General features: G+C 40.3%; 1 protein-coding gene across 1 annotated transcript in view; it reads right to left on the bottom strand.

Annotated features, from left to right (window-relative positions):
- LOC140482275 (sorcin-like) overlaps positions 1–5,247 on the bottom strand; it is a 38,700-nt gene extending 33,453 nt beyond the window's left edge. The window contains exon 1 of the mRNA XM_072579471.1: positions 5,001–5,247. Within this exon, the coding sequence (XP_072435572.1) occupies positions 5,001–5,024 (24 nt within the window). The 5' untranslated portion in view covers positions 5,025–5,247. The remainder of the gene's footprint in view (positions 1–5,000) is intronic.
- Between the last annotated feature and the right edge of the window lie 7,544 nt (positions 5,248–12,791).

Raw genomic sequence — 12,791 nt, 5'->3', positions numbered from 1 at the left:
GATGGATTTTTACAACAATTTAGTAGTTACATAGTCATCATTACTGATACCAACTTTTTACATTTGAGACAGAATTTAACTGAACTTAAAATTTTCCAGCTGTCATTTTAGGATTCAAACACGTCGCTAGATCATCAGACCAGGCTTCTGGATTACCAGTCCAGTAACATAACCACTATGCTACCGTTCCTAGTAAATTAGCAGGTCTATCATTACCATTTTTTCACTCTACCTCTCTTCTTACATAAAATGGAGGACATTTGCAACTTTTCAACCAAAAGACAATACCTGAATCTAGAGAGCTTTGTAAAATTATACATCAGCAAGTTCCTTACCTATTTCTTTTAAAGTCTGGTGTGGAAACCATCAGGTCCTGGAGATTTGTCTATCTTAAGGCCCATTATTTTCTCCATTACCATTTTTCTTACTTATATTAAATCCACTGAGCTCCTCCCCTTGACTTATTTTTAGGTCCCCTTGTACCGCTGGTATTTTGTCCTTTTTCTCCACTGTGAAAATGGATACAAAGTACTCATTTAACAAATCTACTATTTCTTTGTTAACTAATATATTCTTACCTGCATCCTCCTTTAATGGGCCACATTTCCCTTTACAACTCTCTTTTCTTAACATTTTTAGAAAAGCAACCACTGTTGTTCTTTTTTCAAATTCCTTTTCGCACCTCACTTTCTTTGCATCTCGTTTCCTATAACTGTCAGTCTGCTGGATTCCACAAACATGTGTATGCATCGAAAGCATTCATTTCAAGAAAATTATTTCCAAAACTCATTAGGAATAGTTCTGAACAACTATGAGTGGAAGAATGCCTGAACTGACTAGACCAAAATACCAAGCTCAACTATTCAGAACTCAAAAAAAATTGCCATCCATCACACAAAGCACCCACATCTTTTCAAGATAAGAAATATATGGGCCAAGTTTAAAATAATAACTTGTTGGGAAAATGTCGCAAACAAAAAGTAATGCCAAGTAGGCATTAAAATACTTCACTAAGTTATCACAATCAAAAATATCTTGCATCATAAGCTAGGTTAATCTTTTAGATCTAAGATGAGGAAACATTTCACAAGGTTAGTTTCAAAAAATAAACGATTGGGGTTATTTAGCTTCAGCCTTTGAATCTATTCATTAATTTGGATAGTTAAGCTGTGCAATTATGCATTCTACATTATCCCAACATTTTATTTCTCTGGCCACAATTTTGCTAGCAGAGGAAAACTGTAAGGCTTGAATTGGAAGGTGGAAATTAAAAATCAAGCTCATGCACCTAAAAAGAAGTTTGTTCTGTTATCAGTTGAGACTTTTAATAAAGACGACATCTTACGAGTTGTCAGTAGTTCATTCAATCCAACTCTCTTTTCAGTCAAAAGGTCCTGGGGATCAAGTCAAACTTCAGAGATTGGAGAAAATAATCTAGCACAGTAGTGAAAAGGTATTGAACTGTCATGGCGCTGTTTTTCAGATAAGATGTTAAAATAAGGCCCCATATTAAAAGAGGGCAGTTAGCTACACAGCTAGCTTGCAGTGCAGACCAATAAGACCATCAGCATGAGTTCAATTCTTGCACCAGCTGAGGTTACATTAAAAACTCAGCTTCTCAACCTTTCCCCTTGCCTGATTAAACAATCACAAGTCATCTCTTTCTCTAATAATAAAACAAAAAGAGTAGTCTTCCACTCTGGAAAGACCAAAGCAACATTTCATAGTATCATCATGCAACAGTCACTGAAAGTAAGTGCGCATGTGCAATATGTTATCTCGCGTTATAACAAACTACGTTAGCCTTAGATTACCTTGCTATAATTATACCAGACATGGACGAGGCTACATCTGGAATATTTTGGGCAGGAAGGATATTCTTGTTTTAGAGGGAGTGCAGCAAAGGTTTAATCAAATTAATTCCTGGGACAGGAAGATCGAAGCATAAGCAGAGACTGAGTGGGTTAGGATTGTAGTTACTAGAGTACAAATGAGGGGGACCTCGTAGAAACAAAATTGAAACCAGACTAGACAGGTTAGATAGAAATGAGGTCCCCACTGGTGGAGAGTCCAGTTCCAGGAGTCATAGTTTCAGGATAAGGACCAAAGTCCTTGCAGAACTCAGAGGGAAAATTCCTTCAAGCAGTGAGTGGTTTGCCTGTGGAATTCGCTAACATAGAAAGTCTGGGGGGGTCAAAACATTGTTTTCAAGAAAGGCTAAAGGGATCAAAGGATAAAGAGGAAGGGTGGGATTAGGGCATTGAGCTACATTAACATATTGAATGACAGAGCGGGCTTCAGGGACTGAATGGCTAACTCCTGCTTCTATTTTCGATGTTTCTATTTGCCCCCTTAGATAGATAAGAAAGATCCAAAAGTAGCATTGTAAACAAGTGGAGTTCTCTTATGCCTTGAGAAATATTTATCTCAACCAAGAACACCAAAACAGATTTAGATCATTAGTTCATTGTTGTGAGTTGCTGCATCAACTGGTCGCCTTTATGCGATATTACATTGGTGACCACATTGAAAATACTCAGTTGGCTGTAAAGCATATTGGGATAACCCACAATTATGAAAGCTGCTTTATAAAGGAGTTATTTTGTTTTCTCTTTTGAGAAGTCAGGTAATTAAGCAGAGTAAAACTCCCTCAAGTCCACACTATAAATAATAAGACAAGTGAGCATCCACCACTCTCGTGGATATTTTTCCATTAACCACCTATGTAGCTTTTAAACCCAACAATTATGAATATTTTAAAATTTTGGGTCATGGTTCAAAGGCAGATAATGCCCAAAACTTAATTGTTAAAGGAACCATAGCCAAATATGCCATTCCATCATCTGGGTTGCCTTGAAATTCAGCTCCCAGATGTAAAAAAAACAAATTCACTATTAAGTATGCATTTAAATATTCAAAAGGATTAAGACTTCTGAAAAGGATAAAGTAGTATTTCCATCCTATTGTCATTTGAATTGGGTAAGTGTAAATTTTGAAGAATGTTTTCAAAAATATCATGCAGCACTTAAATAAACTTTCCAATTCACTGCATCAAGATGAAGTAGGTTTTGGGAAAAGTTCCAAGAATAAATTAAATTAAAACATTTTGGAAAGGTGACATATTGAAAATTGGTTACATGTAATTGCTTAATTTCACAATAGCTTGGTTTCATTAAATAAGTTTTACTATTTGTTTTCAAGTGTTTACTAACAATGTATAGTTATTGACTGACATCACTTTTGTTGAACCCAAATATTGTGCACATAAATCTAGCATTAAGATAGATGGTAAAGTTTTTTAAAAATCTTATTGTGCATGTTCAATTTTTTAGTAATGGAATGCTAAAGAAAAAACTGAATTTCTTGAATGCTGGAATTCCAAGATGTGATGTGAATATAATGAAAAGAAGATGTAGCATTGATACAGCATCTTTTAACTCAGGACATTCTAAAAAGTTTCGGATATACTTCTGTACTTCTTCAAATAGTGCCACTGTATCTTCAACATTCTCCTAAATAGGAAGCCAGGGTCCCGATTTAATCTCTCATCAGAAAGACAGCACCACCAACAGTATAATACTGCCTTCAGTAGACAACTGAAGGGTTTGTTAAATTGGACTATACTCAAGTCTCTGATTTAAGACTGAAGACTGAACCTCTCCCTTGATTTAAGGAGGTGAAAATGCTACCTTCAGAAGGTTTTTTTTGTGACAACGAAAGAGAAAAGGATAGTTTCCATTCCTCCCCCCCACCCCCAAATTGAAGCAGAATATGCAAGTTGAATTAAGTGAACTATTTTGGAATTAAGAATACAAAAACAAAATTGATAATAAGAACTTTGTCAAGATCTAATTTCCAGAACTACAAAATTTAAGTTCTAAATCTCCAATAGGGATTTTCTAAATGTAATTAATGCATGAAAGCTCTCATTGGACAAGGGGACTCATAAGCTCTTGAAATTTATAAGGCAGATTTTGTTTTAAATTTAAAACCACTTATTTGATTCAGTAATCAATTCTTTTAGTATCTTTTGCACTCAACCTTCTTGGTTCCCAAGTGATCACCAGTCAAACGGAGGAATCTGCTGCGTCTTGCTTCAGGCTGCAAGAGCACCCAGAAATAGCTCCCCCACTTTTCTCTTGTGGAGAGATGTTTGACCAAGATTAGTGACATCGACAAAAACCAAACCTTTTTTTAAAAAATTAAAAGTCGTACAAACAAATCTAAAGTTCAAGCCTTGAAGATGTGAAAATATTTTTGTTACAGAGTCGAATGGAACACTAGTGAATAAACCAGGAACTTAACAGTAAATGGAAATTGCCACAAACTAACGAAAAAGACACTCCATTTTACTTTGAGGTATAGGTTTACATGATCTGCCAGTTAAAATGGAGTGCCTTTCTCCACTAGACCACGGCAATGTACACAAGAACTGGGAAATCTAGTCTTACACGTCCCGAATGCATGTGCAATTAAAACTACAAGAGGAATTCTGCACAGAAAAAAAAAACTGTAGAATAGAAAAAAAATTCACAAAGGGTTAACTCTCAGCAGACTTCGACTGCTTTGCGTCAGCTCCATTCTGGCGAAACCAAAATCATTAAAGGAATTCGCGTCCTTACACGTTCACCTTATTTCCCCCCTTCCCCCTTCCCCCTTGGTGCCAGCATTTTCAGCGGCCATGGAATTTGAAATGGGAAGGTGGAGGCTGAGTTCCTGATGCTGAACAATGAGGGAGGGGATGAAGGGATGGGGACGGGGTACCAGGGAACACACCTCCTGTCACCAGCAGCAACAACACAGAGAGAGAGAGAGAGAGAGCCCGAGAATAATGACTGCGGGGAGCCAGGGCCTGCCGCACACCCCGGGATCACATGCAGAGGCAGAGAGACCCGCAGAGATGGCCTGGCTCCCGTTACCCCACTCTCCCGAACATCAAACAAAAACCAGCCCCAGCCCCAGCCCCAGCCCCAGCCCCAGCCCCAGCCTCACTCACTCACCGCGCCATATCCTGGGTAGGCCATCACCTCGAAACGCGCTGCGGTTAACACTGAAAGCCGAGAGCCGCCCGAAGGACCTTTACACTCCGCAACCTCCGAGCCTCTGAAAAACGGTTGATATTTAAACGGCAGTTACTACTGCTGCCTGCCAGTCAGTGAGTGAGTGAGTGTGTAATGATACCGCTACCTCCCTGGACTCCTCACTTTCCTCCCCCTCGTCACACCGACACAGTCACCGATCTGTTTCCCCGCCTTCCCACCACCCCTATTGGACAGTCGGCCCCGAGTCCCACTTTCTGATTGGTCGGTGGTGCTGACTGACGTTCGAGCTCGCCAATCGGATGAGGGTGCTATGTTCCTGTATGACTGTGAGAAAGCGAACCGAGCATGTTGTAGTTTCGCACGTTCAGATTGTGCACTCGGACCTGACGAAACACATTGAAGAAATGCAAAGGTCTGCATGCTGCAAACCAGGCCCAAATTCTATACAAGGCTGCATCCCACAGGGAAATTTTATGACATTATGGGTGTTGAGCAAAATCACACAATGGCTGTTCCAAAACCCTCAAAAACAACTCTTTTCACTCACAAGATGTTGCTGCGAGGCAATGTTAACCGTGGTGTTATGTTTTCGCTGGGTATTAGATTCGATATGTTCAAGGCTCATCAAACGTAGCAATTGCACACCTCGATGATAGGCTGGTTCAATAAGTCAGAGTCTAGATTAGAGTGGTGCTGGAAAAGCACAGCAGGTCAGGCAGCATCGGAGGAGCAGGAAAATCGACGTTTCAGGCAAAAGCTCTTCATCAGGAATATGATTCAATGAGTCATCAGCCCAAATCTTCTACTACATGGATCATTAGAGATGGGAAATGAATAGAGTTATGTGTCAAGACTTAGTCTTGGTGCCCACACATCAGCTAAAACATCAGGTAAGTTTATGAGCTGCTTCCATGCTCAAACCTTCCACGAGTGACTCCAGTGTCTAAGTGTCTTGGGACGCATGAGACTTAGATGAATAATTCGCCCTGGGTATAATAAATTCCTTATATACACACACAAATACAGGTGAGAAAGCATAAGTGTTAAAGGCAATGTTAAGAGACATTTAGACAGACAAACAGGCAGGGAATAGAGGGGTGGATGGGATTAATTTAGAGTAGCAATATGGTCAACACAGACGTGGTCGGCCAAAGGGCCTCTTCCTGTGCTGTAGTGTTCTATGTTGTTATGGACAGAGGGAAAAACTAAGAAACCACATCAGTCGTCTCTGTTCATGAGATCTCCTGGGATGGTTCTTGTGCTGATCCAGATGTTTTCACTGGTTTGCAGGAGGCACTGGTTCACACTTATAAAGATCATTGACTTACTAACTAAAAGTCACCATTTACAGCCATTTCTAAAAGAACAGTAAACTGATTTTCTTCAGACTTAAAGTGTTTTATTGCTGCAGGGAACAGGCACAGCTCCTGAATTGGTGGAGCTCAATGGATTCTCTCTGTCATGTTCTCTGCCTCAAGATGTCCAGCTACCTGAGAACTAATCACAATAGTTGTTGGCAGGCAAAAGGCCTTTGTCATCAATAAGTAATCCTAATCCACAGACCAATCAGCTATTTTTGCAGCTTGAATCTCCATTTGTATAAATCCTTGGTTCCAGCACACATGAACTCTCCCCCACTGCTGCTTGAACCAACATCTGTATAAACAGTGCTTACAGTGAATGTCAGACTACTTGCTTTTTAAACTGCAGTAATCCTTCAGCAATCCTTTTTTTTGTGAAACAGTTTTTTTGCCATTTCACTCCATGTTCACAAAAATATAGAATGAATGTTCACCAATTGTTTTTCTCCAATCTATGCAGGTCTTTCAGGAGTAAAACAGAAGGTACAGATGGTTATTAGGTAAATCTCACCCATACTCATACTGTTTCTAGCTTTTGGTAACCCAGTATTCTCCTCCTCCTACATAAACTGTAAGTAGCTAAATAGCTAAAAATTATCTTCATTATCTCCATGCTGCAATTTACTTTCATAATAATAAAAGTCCAGATTAACTAACCATGATGTTGTTCAACTTTGAAAGGATTACTTTACCCATTTGAGTGCTGCACTTCTCCAGATAGATGCCAATTATAAAATCATACAAATTTACTGAATACTGTTGGATAGTGTGATACTGTATAGGGTTGTTCCCTTCCAAAACTCTGATATTCTCAATCCTGTATAAAGACATTATAATAGGGCACTTGGATAGATTCAAGGTAATTAGGCAGAGCCAAAATGGTTTTGTCAAAGGAAAGTCACATTTCATTAATTTACTGAAGTTCTTCAAAGAAGTAACTGATGCTGTGGATAAAGGAAAACCAATGGATATATTGGACTACATTTCCCAAAGCATTTGATGAGGTGCTACATCAAAGATCAATACAGAAATTAAAAGCTCATGGTGTTGGAAAACATATTGGCATGGATAGAAGATTAGTTAGTGAACAGGAAGCAGAGAGTTGGAGTAAGTGGGATGCTTTTCAGGCTGGCAGGATGTCACAAGTAGTGTGCCACAGGAGTTGTTGCTTGAGCCTCAATTCTTTACAATTTGTACAAATGATTTGAATGAATTGACCAAATGTGTCGTAGCTAAGTTTGCCAATGACACAGAAGGTGATTTGTGAAGAGAACTTATGGTATAGGTAGGTTAAGTGAATGAGCAAAGATCTAGCATATGGAGAATGATGAGGAGAAATATGAAATTATTAATTTTGGCAGAAGAAATAAAGAAAAAATTATTATCTAAATGATGACAGATTGCAGGGCTCTGAGATGCAGAGGGATCTGGATGGCCTAGTCTATGAGTTGCAAATGGTTAGTATGCAGGTGTAGCAAGTCAGGAGGGCTGATAGAATGTTGTGTTTTATTTACAATGGGAATTGAATGCAATAGTAGGGAGGTCACGCTTCAGTTTAGATTGGATTAGATACCCTACAGTGTGGAAATAGGCCCATCAAGTCCACACTGACCCTCCAAAGAGTAACCCACCCAGACCCATTTCTCTCTAACTAATGCACCTAACACTATGGGCAATTTAGAATGGCCAGTTACCTAACCTGCATATCTTTGAACTGCTGGAGGAAACCGGAGCACCGGAGGAAACCCACGCAGACTTGGAGAGAATGTGCAAACTCCACACAGATAGTCGCCTGAGGCTAGAATCGAACTTGGGACCCTGATGCTGTGAGACAGCAGTGCTAACCACTGAGCCACTGTGCCACCCTTATGCAAGACATTGGTGAGGCCATACATGGAGTACTGTATACAGTACTAATCACTGTTAAAAATCACACAACACCAGGTCATAGTCCAACAGGTTTAATTGGAAGCACACTAGCTTTCGGAGTGACGCTCCTTCATCAGGTGATAGTGGAGGGCTTGATCGTAACACAGAATTTATAACCGCCATACTAATCACTGTACTTATAGATGAATTTGAATGAGTTAGAAACAGTTCTGAGGGGCTGAATGGACTATAATTCTGAGGAAGGGTCGCTGGACCTGAAACATTACTCTGATTTCTCTCTACAGATGCAGCCATATCTCCTAAGCTTTTCCAGTAATTTCTGTTTTTGATTCTTTGTAGGCGAACCTGGAATAAGCAGATTGTCTTGTGAGGAAAAGCTAGATAGACTGGGCCTGTAACCTCTGGAGTTTAGAAGAATCAGAGGCAACTTAATTGAGGGGATTTGACTGGGTGGAAATAGGAAGGATATTTCTTCTTGTGGGAGAATCTAGAACTATTGGACATGGTTTTAAAATAAGGGGTCAGCCACTTAAGACACAGATGAGGCAAATAAAATTCTCTCAAAGTGTTGCAAGCCTTTGGAATTCCAAGGCAGTGGCTGCAGAATCTTAATATTTTTAGGGCAGAGATAGATAAATTCTTGATTCGCAAGACTATGAAGAACTATCAGGATATACAGGAATGTCGAGTTGAGTTTAAAATCAGATATGCTATAATCTTATTGAATGGCAGAAACCTACTCATGTTCCTTGTTCATACATTTCTATGCATGAAGTGGTATCATTCCATGTGATATTATGGAGAATAAAATAGCAATCCCATCACCTTAAGGTTTTCACTTTTACCAGCTATATTTAGAAGATGTGCCTGTACTAAACCTCTGAGCTAAAACATAGTAATATTGTTTTGATATTGAGTCAATGTTCCAAGGTCAAATTATTAGTTGCCCAACAGGACACTTCAGTGACATGTCTTCATGGGCTTATTCTACAATCAGGAGCCATCATTCTTGATCATTCCTAGCTGCCTCATCGGTAGTATTCCTATCCTCACAGCTAAGTTTGTGTGTGTATATGTGTGTCCGTCCGTCCATCCATCCGTCCTTACTCAATGAAAAACATTCAGCCTCTTGGCTCCTTTTGCCTATATTCATCAAGTAGATAATTCTTATAAAGTGTTCTTGTTCTTATTCAGGGAATAGACAATAGACAATAGACAATAGACAATAGATGCAGGAGTAGGCCATTCTGCCCTTCGAGCCTGCACCGCCATTCAATATGATCATGGCTGATCATTCCTAATTAGTATCCTGTTCCAGCCTTATCTCCATACCCCTTGACTCCACTATCTTTAAGAGCTCTATCCAATTCTTTCTTAAAAGAATCCAGAGACTGGGCCTCCACTGCCCTCTGGGGCAGAGCATTCCACACAGCCACCACTCTCTGTGTGAAGTAGTTTCTCCTCATCTCTGTCCTAAATGGTCTACCCCGTATTTTTAAGTTGTGTCCTCTGGTTCGGCACTCCCCCATCAACGGAAATATGTTCCCTCCTGCCAGAGTGTCCAATCCTTTCATAAGCCTATACGTTTCAATCAGATCCCCTCTCAGTCTTCTAAACTCAAGGGTATACAAGCCCAGTCGCTTCAGTCTTTCCGTGTAAGGCAATCCTGCCATTCCAGGAATTGACCTCGTGAACCTACGCTGCACTCCCTCAATAGCCAGAATGTCTTTCCTCAAATTTGGAGACCAGAACTGTACACAGTACTCCAGGTGTGGTCTCACCAGGGCCCTGTACAGCTGCAGAAGCACCTCTTTGCTTCTATACTCAATCCCTCTTGTTACGAAGGCCAGCATGCTATTAGCCTTCTTCACGACCTGCTGTACCTGCATGCTTGCCTTCATTGACTGGTGTACAAGAACACCCAGATCTCTCTGAACAGCCCCTTTACCTAATTTGATACCATTGAGGTAGTAATCTGCCTTCCTGTTCTTGCCACCAAAGTGGATAACCAGACATTTATCCACATTAAACTGCATCTGCCATGCATCTGCCCACTCACCTAACTTGTCCAGGTCACCCTGTAATCCCCTAACATCCTCATCACATTTCACCCTACCACCTAGCTTTGTGTCATCAGCAAATTTGCTAATGTTATTGCTGATACCATCTTCTATATCATTTACATATATTGTAAAAAGCTGCGGTCCCAGCACGGATCCCTGCGGTACCCCACTGGTCACTGCCTGCCATTTCGAAATGGAGCCGTTAATCACTACCCTTTGTTTCCTATTAGCCAACCAATTCTCTATCCAATCTAGTACTTTGCCCCCAATCCCGTGCGCCCTAATCATAGGAACATGCAGTGCAGAAGAGGCCCTTTGGTCCAACAACTAAGGGTGGCATGGTGGCACAGTGGTTAGCACTGCTGCCTCACAACGCCAGGGGCCTGGGTTCAATCCACGCCTCAGGCAACTGTCTGTTTGGAGTTTGCACATTCTCCCCATGTCTGCGTGAGTTTCTTTTGGGTGCTCTGGTTTCCTCCCACAGTCCAAAGATGTGCAGGTTAGGTGAATTGGCCATGCAAAATTACCCGTAGTGTTAGGTGAAGGGGTAAATGTAGGGGAATGGGTCTGGGTGAGTTGCTCTTCGGAAGGTCGGTGTGGATTTGTTGGGCCGAAGGGCCTGTTTCCACACTGTAAGTAACCTAATCTAATCGACAGTGCGCCAACAAAAACTCTAAATCTATACTCATCCCACTTTCTAAAGCTCGCACATAGCTTTGAATGTTGTGACATTTCAATTGCTCAACCAAGTACTTTTCAAAGGTTGTGAAGTTTCCTGCCTCAAATACACTCCAAGACAGTGATTTTCAGATTGTCACCACCCTTGAGACGAAAACAGTTTTCCTGAAGTCCCCTCTAAGCTAGACATACTTGGATTTTTTTTTTGAAAAAGAGAAAACTGAGTTGGGGGGGAGGACGGAACGTCATTGTGGTGTGAAAGACTACAATGGGTATGGACAGGGTGAATAGAGAGCAACTGTTCCCCTTGGTTAAGGGGTCAGTCACCAGAGGGCATAGTTTTAGGGTAAGGGGCAGGAGATTCAGAGGTGATTTGTGAAAAAGAAGCTTTTTCACTCAGTGGATGGTGAGAATTTGGAATTCACTGCCTGGGAAGGTAGTGGAGGCTGGAAATCTTGCAACCTTTAAAAGATACGTGAATGATCGCTGGAGATATCATAACATTCAGGGGATATGGGACAAATTGAGATTAGTGCACCTTTAGTGGTGGTTATGTCAATGGGCTGAAGGGCCTTTTATTTGCTGTATGAATCTATGAAAACCTCCAGATTTTCACCTTTAAATTATGCCCCCTTGAAATTGACCCTTCAACTAAGCAGCACAGTTATTTTCTATTTACCCTTTTCAAGCCCCTCAAAATCTTATATTTTCAATCAAGTCCCCTTTCAGCTTTCTCTGCTGTAAAGAAACTTGATCTTATCCAGCCTTTCTTCATAATGAAAGTGCCTCCATCCCATGAAACATCCTGGTGAATATTATCCGCACCTCCTTAAACCCGTAATTGTTCAAATTTAAATTTTTCACCCTTTCACTGGAATGTACATTGTTACCAAATAGATACTTTCATCTAAATCATGCACAAAATCACATGTTTCAAATTCTGCTACTAAGAGTTCTGCCATTTACTGTATACTTCCCTCCTGTATTAAATCTTGCAAAATGCATCACCTCACATTTATTCGGATCAAACCCCATCTACCATTATCTGCCCAAGTCTCCAGCCTATCTATATTCTGCTGTATGCTCTGACAATCCTCCTCATTATCGGTAGCTCTCCCAATCTTTGTGTTGTCTGAAAACCTACTTATCAGGGCACATACATTATGCTCCAAATCACTTATATGTATTACAAACAACGGGGGTCACAACATTGATCCCTGTGAAATGAACCCTACAGAAAATTGTTTTAAAGCCAAATAAGCTTAATTTAATTCATCAACTTCAATTTTTTAATAAATGTCTGATGTAATTCTTGATGTTTTTGGGAATATTGTTACACCTGTAAGCAAGAAGAATAAGAAGAATAACATTTGAGATGAATGGGGAGTTAGAAGTGGAAGCGTGATACATAAAAAAGGAGATTGATTTAAGAGTAAACTCCAGAGATGACTATGGCTGAGGATATCTAGATATTGAAAAGACAGAGGCTCCTAAGATTTGGTAGAAGCATAGGTAGGGTTACCTGGGAGCTTCAAGTAAAAATTGCTGGATCTTTGTATTTGGGGCAATGGCAATGGTTTAGTAGCATTGTCAATGAAAATCTTGAAATTTGCTACCAGCTTAGGGGATTCTTCAGTGCTAAGTGTCTTCTCTATGTTGTGCACTAGGAATGAGTTTAACGGAGCTTTAACTAAAGTGGAGAGGGGCACCTGGCCAAAGAAATGTCTGTTCATTAATTCAGGTCCTCACCTTGAATT

Source organism: Chiloscyllium punctatum, chromosome 10 (assembly GCF_047496795.1).
Source record: "Chiloscyllium punctatum isolate Juve2018m chromosome 10, sChiPun1.3, whole genome shotgun sequence".
Classification (NCBI taxonomy): domain Eukaryota; kingdom Metazoa; phylum Chordata; class Chondrichthyes; order Orectolobiformes; family Hemiscylliidae; genus Chiloscyllium; species Chiloscyllium punctatum.
Note: the sequence above shows the minus strand (reverse complement) of the source record. Positions and strands in the feature narration are given on the sequence as shown.